Source organism: Drosophila sechellia, chromosome 3R (assembly GCF_004382195.2).
Source record: "Drosophila sechellia strain sech25 chromosome 3R, ASM438219v1, whole genome shotgun sequence".
Lineage (NCBI taxonomy): Eukaryota > Metazoa > Arthropoda > Insecta > Diptera > Drosophilidae > Drosophila > Drosophila sechellia.
In genome coordinates this window covers 1,161,476-1,177,929 of record NC_045952.1, presented here as the reverse complement: position 1 = coordinate 1,177,929, position 16,454 = coordinate 1,161,476, and the positions used below count along the sequence as shown (strand labels likewise).

At 36.3% G+C, this 16,454-nt stretch overlaps 1 protein-coding gene across 2 annotated transcripts in view; it reads right to left on the bottom strand.

The window, feature by feature from the left end:
• Positions 1-242: 242 nt before the first annotated feature.
• Positions 243-16,454, bottom strand: part of LOC116801460 (sarcoplasmic calcium-binding protein, alpha-B and -A chains) — a 58,038-nt gene continuing 41,826 nt past the window's right edge. Inside the window, exons 5-6 of one of the 2 annotated variants that reach the window (XM_032721195.1) lie at positions 13,571-13,723; positions 243-698 (exon numbers count right to left, since the gene is read on the bottom strand). In XM_032721195.1, coding sequence (XP_032577086.1) covers positions 582-698; positions 13,571-13,723 — 270 coding nt within the window. In that variant the 3' untranslated portion in view covers positions 243-581. The remainder of the gene's footprint in view (positions 699-13,570; positions 13,724-16,454) is intronic. The other variant, XM_032721196.1, reaches the window with a different exon arrangement.

The following is a 16,454-nucleotide window of genomic DNA, read 5'->3' as shown; positions in this document are numbered from 1 at the left end:
TCCTTACTGTCGTAGGCAGTACGACAGATGGAACTGCTCGACAGTACAGTGGCCAGCACGAAAACCGCGGGAGGCGGGCTCCGGCTTGTCAGGTTTGTGGATCATGGAGATTATCCCGGGCTTCCACTGATAAGGGAAGTATTGCAACCTCGCAATAGCGTGGAAAACCATTTGGAATTGCTGTCGACCCACGATAGCCAACTTACTTCTTTAGTTTATTCCTTTTATTACAGAAATCAAACTATTTTGTTTAGGCATTTTATTAAATAGTTTACATTATGGTAACATTAATTTAACACAACATTTAATCGAAATCAACTTTGTATTGAGAGAGAGGTTTTAACAAAAGAGCCCTTTTAAGAGAGAACGCCAACTCTATATCCTATTTTTAACTTCTGAGAGCAATTGTACTTAACGTATTATAAAGCATTAAATATAACGAACTCATCTGACGATTCTACACAAAATGATATGAATGTATTATTTCTATACGGTAGAAAATTTAAAGTCATAGTAATTACAAATAAAACTTAATAAATAGTTGTTGAACAACAGCGAAGACAATTAATTGTAAACCATGTTTATAAGGGCCCAAAGAGATTTACTGCTGGATGATTATCGGCTGTGTTTCCCAAAAATTGACCATATAGTTCCTTATAGCGATCTAGGGAGAGACCGCCACGTTTCCGATCCTCGTCCTGAAAAAGACAATTTCAGAACTTTTTATTTTTTTATAATAAAAATTGCATTTAAATATAAAAGCCTTTTTCACAGTTTGTCTCGCAAGTTAGTTTCCCGCACCATTAATAATTATTTCTTACCCTTTATATGATATCTGGTCATAAAGAATGTAGTTCATTCCTTAATCTAGCCTTTTACTCTGCTACTCTGATCATGAAAATACATACTTCATTACAGATAGGTAAATAAGAAATCGTTTTGTTAGTAAATTAGAATCTACTAATTGTAATTAACGCAAATATATTAAAGTTAAATGGTTCGCAAAAAAAGTCATCTGACAACCTTAAATACTACATACTCAGAAACAAATCCATCCCAATGCAACAAAATCTTTCGATTACTTGGTCAAGTAGCGAATACTGTTGAAATCTGCGTTAAAGTGTCTTCTAAATGCCGATATCACTGGATATCACTGGATATGAAAGCACATTGGAATCAGTCCAAATAACACATGAACAGTAACGAATGCACAGTAGTTCCGCTTGTATGGAATATAAATACTTCCAGTATATCTAGAAGCCTAAGATTTTGTTTCAGGCATATATTAGAGCTTATGAAGACAAACGAAAAATATTTTTCAGATTGGGGCCCTCCAACCCCAGTTTTTTTTTTTTTTTTTTAAGAAATTATTTTTATATAATTGACTAGCGTACTATTATCCTTCTTTTAACTATTAACTCCTATTTTAACTATTCTTATTATTTAAGTTGTTATTTACAAAGATCACATAATTAAGAGTATTAAAGAAGGGAATGTTTAGTAATATATAGAAGATTTGAATCATGTAGGATTTATGTCAAGTTCCGGTCAGACAGGACTTGAGAATGGTGGCGTTTTAATCTTCTTCTCGTACTTGTCCGATGGCTTTGGGCTGCGATTCTTAGCCGTCTAGCTAGGCTATTAGGGTGAGATTCTAGACTGTCGTTGTATTTCTTCGCTATTTCCTGAATCCTGTCTCCAATTTTTGCCAAATTCAGATCGCGTTCGATACTTCTGGTCCTCATGTACCAAGGCGCGTCGAAAGCTTGTTGAATGTCCAGAAAAGCTGCTACCGCATACTCTTTCCTTTCTAGGGCTTCTAGTGCAAAATTGTCAACTCTATGGAGTTGCTCGGGTGTTCCATGTTGAGTCCGGAATCCGAATTGGAAATCAGGTATCGCCAATTCTACAGGCTCAACGTCACGTATCCTGTTGAGAATTATCCTTTCCATAATTTTACCATGGGAAGGGAGGAGGATGATTGGTCTATACGAGTTTACCTCTGTTGGCTTTTTCCCTTGTTTCAGTATCAGGATTATGTTTGCAGACTTCCAGACTTTTGGGAAATAACCCTCAAGTAAAACTCTGTTAAAAATGAGTACCAGAAATCGCAGAGCTTGGTCTGGTAGGAGTTTTATCGTGCTGTTGTCGAGAAGGTCTTGTTGTTTCAGTTCTTCGATAGACAACCCATTTTTTCGGCAAACAAAATATTCTTCTCTCCGTAAAAGTATGCAGCATTTTTTTAAATCAATTCTAACATGACCATACATCATATAAGACTGATAAAATCGTAACTTATGGTCTAAAAAAATATTTTTAAATTGTGGTAAAAACATGAATATGATTTGGCGTTATATACCTCCCCCAGGGAACCACCAAACTCCAACATAACCAGAAAGAAATATAAACAAAGTTTGGAAATGTTAAATTGTTGAAATTATTATTAACTTAAGGTAATGATAATAAACACTATGATAATAGTTAATTAATAATGAAGTGGAGATAAACCAAATTCAAAATATTGAGTTTTTACGTCTTTACTCATATATTTTGCCAAGTTATTAATTTCTGTGGGACTTGCTCAACATAAGTAACATTTCATAGACGGACAGTCACTTAAGGCGTTGCATATTTTCCCATCCACCATGGTTAGTTATAAGCTATGTTCAACATTTATCTTTTTAACATTTTTAAATACTTCAGTTGGATTCAGAAGGTTTATTTTTTCCTTAAAATACTCTTCGATTGAAAGTTTGGTTTTCTCTTTTTTAAATTGATATCGTACTGGCCTGCAAGTAATGTTGACGATGGTCTCTAGTTTTTCCAAATTATTTGTTGGTTATCTTTTGAAATTAGTTGGAGAGGTACGGAAGATGTAAAATATAAACTTTTATCCTGTAAATCATTATTGGAAAACTGATTATATTCGCTATGACCGGTACTTCCATTAAATCTCCACTATCCAATTAATACAATTTTTTTAGCACAATCATGTGTGTGTTTCGACTACCTCAGCTTGAAGCTCCAATATACTTGACTATATATAGTCACTATAGGCATGTGTCCGCTATTTTCAATATTACATTGTACAATATTGATGACTTCTTGTAATTTCTCTCCGTGGGTACCCTTCTTTGTGCACCATAAATCAAAAATATATAGGTGTGGAAACACCTAGTTAGTTAATTATTAGTTTTTGTATACAAAGTACTTCTACATCCTTCTAGTACTTCGAATACCTTATGCTTTAAAATCCATTTTAAATTATTTAAATCAAAGCTTCTCACTAAAAGTATGATGCCTTTGAAGTTTGCTTTTGGAATGCAGAAATTACAATGCATGCAATTTCACTTCACAAATGAACACGTTTGAATAACTTTAATTCTATTTTTAGAAAGTACCGTTAGGTTTGAAGCAAAAACTGGGGTTGGCTGGAAATATTTTGACTATTTGGAGACAATTTGGTTACTTTATGCGTAAATATATTTAGATGGTTTTTTTTTTTTATTTTTGGCCTCTGACGGAACCACAGTGGAATGTGACTATTTTTGGGATCATAAATAGGTGCTCTTGCAATTAAAGTCCTAATGAAAATTTTGAGGAGTTCATACTTAAACATGTCAAAGTCGAGTAAACAAGGAAGTACTCCAGTAGGAAGACTTTAAGCTTCATGTTGGAAAACAATTAAACAACCATCACCAAACTACTGATAAAACATGAAACAGAACAAATTTTCAAACCATTAGGACTATTTGCCCCAATAAGGATATTGAAGGAGGCTGCACCTACCAAAATGTAATTAAATTCTAAAATCATTAAATTGTAAAGAGAAATAATTTTGTGATAGAAAACTAAATTTTTAATATACAAATCTAATTAAGCTGACAAAACCTTCTCCATATTGAAACAAAATAAAAGCCAATAATAGAGAGTACGCTACAATCGAGTTCCTTGACTATCTGATCCCTTCACTCATCAAGTGGTAGTTCTAGGAAGAAATATCAAAATTTGGTTCGCATATCGATAGAAATATTCATGACAGTAAAATAAAAATATTTGTCATACGACATGTAGACGAACCGTTATATAAATAATTTGTTTTTATCGAGACGGGAAATTTTGTGTGGGGCACCCACTTAAAACCTCCGCTCTTCGTCACTTCTTCCTTGTGACGTCGTCACTTTGGAAAAGCTTTTGTATTACTTCGAAGTGGGTCCCATGGTAAAATATTCACATTTCGCACTTCATGTCCTTGCTTTCCGCGTTTTTTACTTATAACCATGTTCAAAATTTTCGTCAACGATCTTTTTCTTTCTTTAAATTTCGAAATCAGGTTCCCTATTGTGTCCGATGGACTTCTACAGTGTGCAAATTGTATGCTCAGCGTTGGATCCCAGACTACGCACTCATATAGGAGAATTGCGTTATTAACATTAATAAGCAGTTCCCGCCTAGGTGGAAGTGGATCGCTAACGTTTGCCATGAGTCTACTCAGTTTTTCTGTTGTCTCTGACATATTTAGCCCAAATGTTAATTTTGAGTCCAGCCTGAGAACAAGAGACATAATGGTCTCCAAAAGTTATTTTTTCCCCTCTCTTGTCCTGTAAATCGGTTTCCGATTCTGTAAGTAAATGCGATTATGGCGCATTAGATATAGCGCCTGAAACATGCCATTCGTCTTACACTTAAGAAAGACCTTTTAAGTGTAGAGGCTCCTTTCATGACCTTTCCGGTCGATATCGGATCGCGTTTTTCTTAGCTTATCAAGACCAGCCTTCTTAGTTTCCACGGTTCGGGGAAAAATATATGTTGCATTCACTATGGGCTTTTTTTTTAGCGATGGCTATAAAATCTTCGGCCTGGATATTTACGTATCTGTCCAACGAACAAACTTCTTGAGTTTGCGTATTTTCAGCCTTTTTCCAGAAAATGTTTTTAATGCGGGAATGGTGTGATAGTCAACATTTTCTGCATTTTAAATTTTATTAGGATCTGGATGCGGCTGCTGTCAAGTTACTTTGTGCAATATTTGTAATTTGTTGAGGTCGGGTCTCTGAGAGACATAAAGATATGTACTCGTCGTCGCATTATAATCTCCAATAAATCATATGGTTGTTTTCCTTCTAAATCCAAACTCTACGATCCATATTAATAAATGCGTGATACTTAAAGATACTTTTCTGTGCGATGAGATTGTCAAGAATATCGATACAACAAATTAGAAGACACGGAAAATGTCGTATTATGCAAAGAGTTGTGCATCTACAAGATAAGCAAGTTGAAGTTCTTCATTCATATTCTATTCGAAAATGGAAATGATTTCGGCACGACTGCGTCTTTTTGCGTCGTATGAACATATAGATATTCACGGAATAAAGAGAAAACACTGAGTTCATTCTGTTTATTCTGTACCTTGAAATTTTATACGGTCACACTGAGAAAGGTTCTTAAACCCGAAAACAAGTTCACCTGTGGTGAAGTCGACAGGAACGCTTTCATTGTCTCGCTTCTGCTAAGGCGGACCGCAATTGGTCTCAACATCTTAAAAAGCAGAACAAGAAATAATGCTTCAGTCGACTTCCCCGACAGCTATCAGTTGAGAAACATGACAGAATGCTAAAGTCGAGTTCTCCGATTACAAGTAACTCAGCTAGTGGGAATGTGAACACGACATTTTATAATTTTTCTGGGATGGATATTGGAAAATAAAATTAACGAAAAAGAAGAGAAAATGCTATAGTCGAGTTCCCCCAATATCAGATATCCGTTACTCAGATAGTGTGAAAGCGAACGCAACATTTTATCATTTTTCTGGGATATCAATAGATATAGCGGAATAAAATGAGAAAAATTTACAAATTTGTTTAAAAGTGAATGCGTTACCGTTTTCGGCGTTTTGTATGTAAAAGGATTGGCGTGGCTACAGTGGTTTTAGTAATTGGGGGCTTGTACACGCCACGGGTAGTCTTCACAGTAACGAAAGAATAACCAAAAATTTTTAAAAAATGCGTTAAAGAGGGCGTAGCAAAAAGTTATTAAGCAAATCGATAGAACTTTAAAAGACTAATAAAGTTATTAAAAAAAATCAAACAAAAATTTCAAAAAATTTTGTGTGCCAGTTTTGGCATACTTATGGCGTTAGAGTGGGCGTGGCAAACTATTTATTTGGAAAATAGAAAGAAATTTACAAAACTAATAAAATTATTTAATAAATATCAAAAACAAAACAGAAATGTAGGCGTGGCAGTTTTGGGCTGTTTTGGGGCGTTGTAGAGGTCGTGTCAAAAAGTTTTTTGGCAAACCAATGGAAATTCACAAAACTAACAAAATTATGAAAAAATATCTAAAAATTGTTCAAAAATGTGGGCGTGGCAGTTTTGGGCGTTTTTAGGGCGTTAGAGAGGGCAATCGATAGAAATTTACAAGACTAATAAAATTATGAAGAAAAATACAAAAAAAAAAAGTTTTTTGTCAAATCGATTTACAAGACTATGAAATTTATGAAGAAGAAATACCAAAAAAATTTCAAAAATGTGGCCGTGGCAGTTTTGGGCTGTTTCACTAGCTGAGTGCGGTATCTGATAAACAACGTGAACAACGTATCTACGTGAACTATTTTTTAAAATGACAAAAGTTTTATTTTTGATGTAGTTTTTACGCATAAATAATCTTAGTGACATCAGAGAACGCATTAGTAGATTCCCTTGACTCTGATAGTAGGAGCGCTAGTGATAACCCGGTATTTTTTTTTGGCATAGCGATAAAAATTGGCAATAAAAAATATGTAAAATTAAAAAAAAATTGAGGCAAATTTTATAATTATGGAAGTATAATCCTGTTGTTGGTATTAAATCCAAATAATAAAGAACATAAATATACACGGGGAAATAGTAATACTATAGTGTAAATGTTTCAAAACGTCTTTTTACCTGATACATTGTTTCAACAATTTCAGTAAACACTTTTAATATTCGAGTAACGGTAAATTACTGATAATATCACACATCAAATATCAACCAATATACATGACGAGCAATAAATTAGTGTCAATCACGAAGGTTCACGAAAAAGTAATATAAAACGTTTTGGAATAACAAAAATTCTGCGTTATTAAAATTATAATACGTGTACATTATCGTTTTGAGTATTTTCAATATATTTATTAGTGTAGGTTTATAATTATAACAGGGCTTGTGCGGTCTGCACTTAATGAGACGAATTGTATGTACGTGGCGATGACCGACGCTTCTAATCTCCCAAAATCGACTGACTTAAGTATAGCAAGAGTTCTTATCTCTAAAGCTTAACAAGGTACCGTTTCTTATAGGTAAAGCTCGATCTAAACACTTGAGGCTTACGACTATATTTCTTCTGTTTGGTGATTGTGTTAACTCCTCCCCTTCTAAGACGAAGGCTGTCCACAGACTTTTTACAATTGGCAAATCTATTTGAAAGCGGATCTTACGGGTAACATTGCCACTAAGTTCCCTTACTGCCAACTTGGTACTGCATTAAACCATCGAAGGGAAGGCTCCGCATATCTGGATGATCCAAGAAGTTCGTAAATTCTGTTGATTCTCCATGTCATGGGTTCGCAACAAGGTTCTGGAGATGATCGTAGCGAACTTGGAAAAAATCTCTATTGTAACTGTCGACTTGTTGACGACGATGATGCTGATTTTGGTTGAACTAGTTGATCATCAGAACGTATTTGTTGAACGCACTCTGTATGGCGTCTGATGGCAGATATTATTCAGTTCGTCGTTTCAGTACCCAGGCGCAGAAATAGTTGCCGCATCTTTACGTCTTTAGCAGATACTACGTTGATAGATCTTAATTCCCTCTTCTACTCTTCTCATCTACTTAAGAGGTAGTTACAGTTTTAATACTAAAGTTTTGACAATAATTAAGTATAACAATTATAATTTTATAATAAAGTTCATTCAGATATTTTTGATATTAAAGTATGTAGTAAAACGCTTATTGATTGCAAGTATTGATTTTCCTATTTAGTTGAACACAATCAGAAAAGGGTATTGATAACATTAGTGTTTTTTTTTTTTAATCGGGAATTTGAAATCTAATTAGAGTGAGTGCGCTATACTGTTATTATGACGTTTTGGTAATGCATTTATTTTCTATGGTAGTTTTAGGAAATATTTGTGGTTGCGTGGATTTTAAGTTTTCAAATCATTCGGCTCTAGCATTTCATCACATACCTTTAAACTTTTCTAAAGAGGATGAAGCGGAAATAATACAAAATGTTTAAAGATTAAATAAGTAGGATTTGACAAATGTTTAATTGAAAAACTTTTGCAAACCCTTTTACTAGTGTCCAGATTTCACGTTTGTATTTTGCTAACTTGGCGATGGTCACAAAGGGAAAAGAAATAATAAACCTAGCGTAGATTATCTTTATGAACGACCCTCCCTTTTATGAGGACCGTTGTCCCGAGGTCTGCTTCGATTAGTTCTTCCCTATACCGCGGGGTTAGTTTATTTCCCAAACGATTGTTTTGTTTTACCATGACGGTTTCTCCCACTTCAAAGGTTCTGTCTCGTCTTGTTACATTTTCTCTTCTTAGCTGTTTTTCCTGAGCTTCGTTAACCATTTCTACTATCTCGTTAGCCAATTCGGGAGGAGTTGAATGAATAATGTCGATCGGTCTTCTATTGGTGACTGAGTGCACCGTCTTATTGTATTCTATTGTTGCCTGAAGAATAAGGTTGACTGTATCATTCATTCCACTGCCAAGTTTCAAGCATCGAGCTATTTCTAAAAGCGTGCTGTGAAACCTTTCAACCTGTCCGTTTGAGGTACTATGAAGTGGAGGTGCGTTCGCTATGTCAACATTGAAACGATTTTTCAAAAGTGACTTGATTGACTCGGAATTTATGGACGGTTCATTGTCACTAAATATTGTCTTTGAATGGGGATAAAAGTTCATTAGTTGCATAATTGCAGGTTCCAAATCAGTTATCGTTCGAGAGCCGATTGGTTGCACAATAGCGAATTTGGAAAGTTTGTCAATACATGTCAAAAAGTACTTCCTGTCCGTAGAAAATATATCAATATGCAATGTCTCGCCTACATGTGACGGAATAGGTGTTCTGCCGAGGACTTGCTTTTGCGGATGGCGGTCGTATTTGGCCTTTTGACAAACCAAGCAGTTAGCAACAAAGGTAGCGGCTATTTGTGACATCTTAGGGAAAAAGTAGTGTTGAAGAATTTGTTTTACATTCTCCTGTGCTGCCCTATGCGCTCTGTTGTGTTCCAAAGACACTATTTGCCGTTGCTCAGTTTGATTACAAATGTCGCTAACCATTTTCATAGTGTGTCGGAAGGTCGTTGCTGGAAACTCATTTACAAGACTGTTTTGAATGAAAGCTAGTACAGGTAATTCGCAGTGTATCGCATTCACTACATCCGGCTTAACCACATCACGAATTCTTCCGATTAAGGTCTCTTTGTCTAGAAATTGTATTAGATGCCTTGTCTTGCTTCCGAAAATAACAAAAGTTCGAGTTGAGTCTGCGGTGCCCTCATCTATTACAATTTGGTTTCTAAAACAGTTAACCGGCTTGTCGATAGTTTCGATTGTAAAAGTCAATGAAATTTCGCTATGTATTGTTGCAATGTCTGACCGGGCTTCGTCCTCTAGGACATGAATAGCCTGCCTGGATAGTGCATCGGCAACATAGTTCTCCTTGCCAGGTTTATAGAAAATTTTAGCATTATGTTCGTCTATAAACGCCTTCCATCTCTTGATTTTTGCATTTGGATTCCTATCTGACACAGCGTAAGTTAACGGTTGGTGATCTGTATAAATGTTTAAGTTTTTGACACCATATAGATAGTTCCTAAGAGACTTTAAAGCCCAAACGATGGCCAAAAGTTCTCGTTCATTTGTTGCGAAATTAAGTTCTCTATCCTGTAAAGTTCTCGAAATCATTGTAACAGGCTTGCCATCCTGTGATAAGACTGCCCCCAGGCCAAAAGCCGAAGCGTCTGTTGTTAAGTCAAAGGCTTTTTTATAATCGGGATACAATAACATTACATTTTCGGAGACAAGAACATTTTTAAGCTTCTCAAAAGCAGAACATTGTCTTTCATCGAAAGAAATTTGTATCTTTTTAGACTGACTTGCGGAAACTTTTCCGTTTTCACCCTTCAGAATGTCAGTGAGTGGTCTAGCAATAGAGGCGAAGTCCTTAATAAAGCAGCGGAAATAACTTGCTAGCCCTAAAAACGATCGAACACTAAACAGATTAGTAGGTTGATTATATTTCTGAATAGCCTCTACTTTGCTAGGACTGGTTGTGATACCTCCACTTGACACCATAAATCCGAGATACTCGACGCTTTCCTTGAAGAAAAACGATTTCTCTTTAGAAACCCTCATGTTTGCTTCAGACAGTCTGTCTAGTACCCAAGCAACGTCGTTTACGTGGTCCTCAATTCCGTTTGAAAATATTATTACGTCATCAACGTAAACATAACATGACTTTCCTATACGGTCCCTAAGAACATCATCAATAGCACGTTGAAAAATACTTGGGGCATTTTTCAAGCCAAACGGCAAACGGCAAAACTCGTACTTTCCATTTCCTACTGAAAAGGCAGTTTTCTCCCTATCCTTTTCTGCGAGCAGAATTTGGTGAAACCCCGATTTAAGGTCAAGGGTTGTAAAGAACCTGGCCTTTCCCAAATTTGACAAGATGGATACTACGTTTGGTATAGGGTACTTGTCGTCGATTGTTTTTAAATTTAGTTTTCTAAAATCTATAACCAACCTTTTCTTAGTATTTCCGTTTTCATCTGTATCTTTTTTATCGACTACCCAAACCGGATTGTTGTAAGGTGACGACGAGGGCCTGATAATTCCGTCCTTTAACAAAGCATTTGTCTCCTTATTCACAAAATCTGATACGCCCATGGGGTACGGATAGAGTTTTGAGTAAATCGGATAGTCATCCTCAGTACGTATTGTAGCAACAATGTTGGTATTATACGGCAGTGCTTCTTCCGGTTCCGCAAAGGCGGCCAATCGGTTTCGAAGCATTGTATGGAATTTATTAGATATCTGATTTGGAACCACTATATTCTCTATGTTGGTGAAATTTACGCTGTCACATCTCAAAAACTGAATAGATTCCATTTCATTGTTGATATTCAACGTTTTGTTCTTAAAATCTAGCATTGCATTTCCCTGTTTCAAAAGGTCAAGTCCTATTATTGCGTCAAAACTAGAGAGACTTAGAAGAATAAAGAATTGAACAGATGTGTTAAATAGCTTAATAAAGCATTTCTGTTTGACGGTGTTGCAACCATGAAGCGATTTTACCGTGAATTTATTTTGTAGCGGCATTATGTTTTTTAATTCAGGGAGGGGCTGTATGTAATTTTTCGAAGCCCCGGTGTCAATCAAAAGTTTTATGGTTCTCCCTGCTATCTCTCTTTCTATGTACGGTAGCAGGGATTTGTGGCTAAAAAATGAACATGATCGTAATTCACTAGTTCGTCCTCATAATCATCAACCTCCGCTTCTGCCTCCTTTCGATAACCGTCTGTGTCTTCCTCCCATTGACCTTTCTCATGAGGTAAGTGGTTGATCCTCTGCTGTTTTGGCCCTGTAAACCTTGCACTGCCACTCGTTGGTCTTTTTGATGCTTGCGCATAACCAACATGTCCCTGAGCCTGACTTGTGTTTTGCTGTTGGGGTTGCGATGCGAATTGATTTTGTATTGAAAATGAATTTTGTTGTTGGGATGGCCAAGAATATTGTTGTTGAGATGGCCAAGAATTTTGTTGTTGGGATGGCCAAATATTTCCCTGAGTCGGAAATGGAGCTTGTCCAAAATTTCCAGTTCTTCTAGATCGCATGGATACATCAGGATTTGTTAACTGGACTGGATCTTGTCTTTCCTGGTTATCAAAAGTATGCACCTGGCGCTTGCTAAAATATGGGTTTTTAGTTTGCATGGGCATGATTGAATTTCTATCCCTATCGCTGTGCTTTTGTTCGGTTTTCTGACCCCTGTCTCCAATATTTTTAGAATAAATAAGGGCGAATTGGTAACGCTCATGGTTCGACTCGACCTCTTGCGCTAAAGCGAGAGCAGTTGGTAAATCTTTTGGACCTTTTGCAAAAAGAATGTCGCTCAACGATTTCTTAGCTCCGGTTACAAATACACGTAACGCGTCCGCCCTGTACTTTTCATTCAGTGACATCGCCAAAGCACTATCAAATGTCATTATTGTCTTGTTGTTAAGTAGGGTCAGTTTTTTCTCGACTTCATCGTAGAATTCAGTAAGAGTCATGTCTCCCTGTCGCAAAGTTGATAGCTCTTGTTCGATTAGGTAGACCGGCCTTTTGTCAGAATATGTGAAATCAAGACGGCTGATCATTGCTTTGAAATGTAACGGAGTATTAAAAGAAGCCAATACTGTATTCGCTGGACCTTTTATTTTAAGAGCTTGGTAAAATGTTGAACTTCCTTCGTAGTCTTCAAAAACTTTAAAAGCGACATGAGCCGCTTTTCTCCACGACACATATGTTTCACTTTTGCCCTCAAAATCTGGCAGAGATTTAACTATATCTAGAGGCTCGTTACAGAAAACACCTGGTCTAATTTCAGCATCTACATAAGTTTCCACCTCTGGGGTGTTCACTGTTAATTTCCCGATTCGCTCATTCATCTCCTGCAATTGATTTTCAAATGTTTGTTTTTGGACTGCGAGCGCGCCGGCAACAGCACTCTCTACGATCGCTTTTAACTGAGCTTCAAATTCCATTTCGCTAGTTGTATTTGTTTTCGACCACCAATTATCTGATGACTTATTATTTTTTGCACTGTTTTGCCTACTGACCATTTATCTAAGCTTGACACGAGATTGTCTAAAAAGTTATCACTGTCACTCATGTATTTTTATTATCAATACTCTTTGCATAAGTTGTGCAATAAAAAGGTATTGATATTTTTAATTCGTTCAATAAGCGTTATACTTACAATATAATAATAGTGCTTAACAAACAATTTTAAGGTAGATGGTTTTAGTAATTATATTTATTATTATGTTTTATGTAATTATTATCTTATTATATTTTATGTAATCAGGAAATTTTATTTTTTTGGTTAGAGTTGATTATCCAATGCCGCTGGTTTTGTCTCCGGATCCTCCTTTTGTTATTTATTTATAATTATTCAGTTATCGTAGGTTTTATATCCGTTTGGGCGCCAATTATCGTTTTGAGTATTTTCAATATATTTATTAGTGTAGGTTTATAATTATAACAGGGCTTGTGCGGTCTGCACTTAATGAGACGAATTGTATGTACGTGGCGATGACCGACGCTTCTAATCTCCCAAAATCGACTGACTTAAGTATAGCAAGAGTTCTTATCCCTAAAGCTTAACAAGGTACCGTTTCTTATAGGTAAAGCTCGATCTAAACACTTGAGGCTTACGACTATATTTCTTCTGTTTGGTGATTGTGTTAACTTGTATATTGTCACCAACACAATTTTATGGTCAATCGACCTAGACAAGGGTATTATATGTAACTTACATTCAACAATGTTTCAAAGGCTTTATCAATTGGAGTAATATCGTCGATGGCTACTCTAGTTATACAGTTATAACGGTATTCTTTAACTCCGACTACTCCATCGCTGTCTATGTCAAGAAGCTTGAAGTTTGATTCAATGAATGCTCTCATTGCCTATAAAATATAAAAAAGAAAACGGATAAATGTCATAACATTATACATTTTTATCATTTAATTTTAACTTAAGAATTATATTTGTCACTCTGAACGCTGCATTTTCCTTAAAAAATGAAAAATTAAGAAAAAGCCTTAAACCTTCTTCTTTTGCGGAAAACTCTTTAAAAAGTTACATTTCCCAAACAACTTAAACACTTGTAAAAGCTATATCGATAGTTTCAATAGACAACATATAATATATAATAAAACACAAATAAACAAGAAAGACTATCAGATACCCGGAATTTAATTATTGGAAGTAAGAGGGAGTATTTTCTTGGGATATCGATAGGAACTAGCAAGACAGATAGGTATGACCAGAAGAACTTGGCTAGTGATACCGATGAAAAACATATGTACATTTTGTGGGAAAAATGATTCTTTTTGTGTGTCAAAGTGTAAGAAATAAAAAAAAATAAAAGAAAGATCTTCTCTTCGATTCGATCAGATCCCTGTTTATTTTTTTACAAGGCCAATAAAAATATGAACAAATAAAAAACAATTTTCAAAAGTGTAGGCGTGTCAATTTTGGCCGCGGTGTGGACGTTAGAGTGGGCAAGGAAAAAGTTTTTTGGTTAATCGATAAATATTTACAAGACTAATAAACATATGAAAAAATATCAAAACATTTTTCAATATTGTGGGCGTGGAAAAAATTTTTTTTTGGCAAATCGATAAAAATTTACAAGACTGAGAAAAATAAGACAAAATATTACAACATTTTTGAAAAGTGTGAGTGTGACAGTTGGGAGGCGTTTGGGCCAAGAAACGCTCTTAGTGAATCTGTTTTATTGGTTCGAAATTAGAACAGTTGGACTTCGGAGACCGCGATGTGACTCAAGAATGAGTCGACGTCGTGCTTCTATCAACTCTTCTGAGGTAAGGAATGATTAACTGTTCCTTTGACGAGAGCGAAGAGTCAGAATAACAGTAGCAAAATACGCGTATGAGACACTTCCATGATCTTGTTTATGATCTATAACTGCTCTATAATTTCGTCAGGCGAAGTATGCAAAATTGTAAGCTGGGTTGGACTTTCTTCGGTGTTTACGTCGAAATTAGATCGCACCTCTAACTTACTTGTTGGCGGTAGCTTATCGTAAACTAGTTTGGCCAGTCATAACGGAACGTTCTACCAGAGTTGATGGTCCAGAAGCTTGTATGGACGCAGTTCTCAAGGCTCAATCCGCAAGATTGTCTTCCGTGCGAACATGGTTCTAGCAACTAAAAGGAAAATCAGTCAATATTTCAACTGTTCGGTGCTGTTGGAAAGCCAATGCAGAACAATGTCGAAATCTGCCTAACAGCTAGTGCTGAAAATATGTATTGTTAAGGGGAGGGATGCTTGGCTCCCATCTTCTTCTGGCAAGGAATCTTAAAGGCGAGAACTCAATTTTCGAAATTTAAATTTCGCTCTCTCTAGCAGACCAATTAGATCGTCCTTTAATAGCAAACGTTCTTAAAACGAATCGCATCCTGTAGGGACATCGTCGACATAGGCACCATGTGTAAGCGCGCTTGCTCTTGGATGTGGTCGTCGGCCAGTTGATTTAAAACTCTAAACGCCAGAAAAGGCGATGGCGTCAAGACGTAGGTAAGACTCAAAAGGCGAAAATTAAGCAATGGATCGGTCTCATGAGTGCGAAAAGCAATACGTTAAAAGTTGTTGTGGGCTTTGGATCCCTCGGAACATGTTATCAATATCGGCTCATATTACAAATTTATGGTGTCGGAAGCGTACACAATCTCCAAAAAGGTCACGCTGAATCGACTGTCCAACATGACGGTCATTGAGCCGGTCATTGAGCGACATTACTGAGCTGTCCTTGCCAGATCCATTAAGACTACGCGACACTTGGTAGTCAGACTATCCATCTTGATGACAGTGTGGTGCGGCAAATAACACTTTCTGCGTTTTCCTGAATATTAGCGGGTGTGAGTGGTTTCATATGACCCCGATGTAGATAGTCATCCAAGATTCTATTAGCTTTCAAAGCGAACGGTCGTGTTTTTTTTGCTCCCCGGTTTTTATTTTGTGTTTGTCCAGCCGTGGTTTTAAATAATTTTCTTTAATTATCATATATTTAAACATAATTATTAAAGATCCGTTCGCTTCGCGAGTTGATTCTTTTGTGATTTGTGCAGTAGTTTAAACAAATATACAAAGTAGTTTGCATTTTTCGTCTCTTTGTTTTGTTTACTCTCCCTTTTTTGTGCGTTGTTCGCAGTGGTGTTTGGTGTTGTTTTTTGCATGCACATAAACTGCACTTTTCGCTCTCACTCTCTCTCTTTCGCTCTCCCACACAAAATCTAAATTTCTCAGCGTGCAGACTGCTCTCGTGCGGTTCTTTTAACAGCTCGCTTGAAAGTTTTGACTTTGTGTTTTCGTGCACGCACAGTGGTCTGATTTCAGTTAAACATGGAAACCGTAAATGTTGTCTGCTTTTATAAAAATTGTTGCCAGGTTATAAAACCTGAGCAGCCAAAAATGACTTGTTGGCTATGTGATAGAATGGTGCATACTAAGTGCGCTGGTTTTAATGGCCGTACAAGTGATGACCTAGCAAAGGGTAAAAATCTAAATTACTGTTGTGATGCTTGCCTTGTGGTTGCGAACGAGATGAAATCGTTTATGCGCCAAACTAAAGGTGGCTTGAAAGAACTGATCAACAGTTTTGGCGTAGCTAGA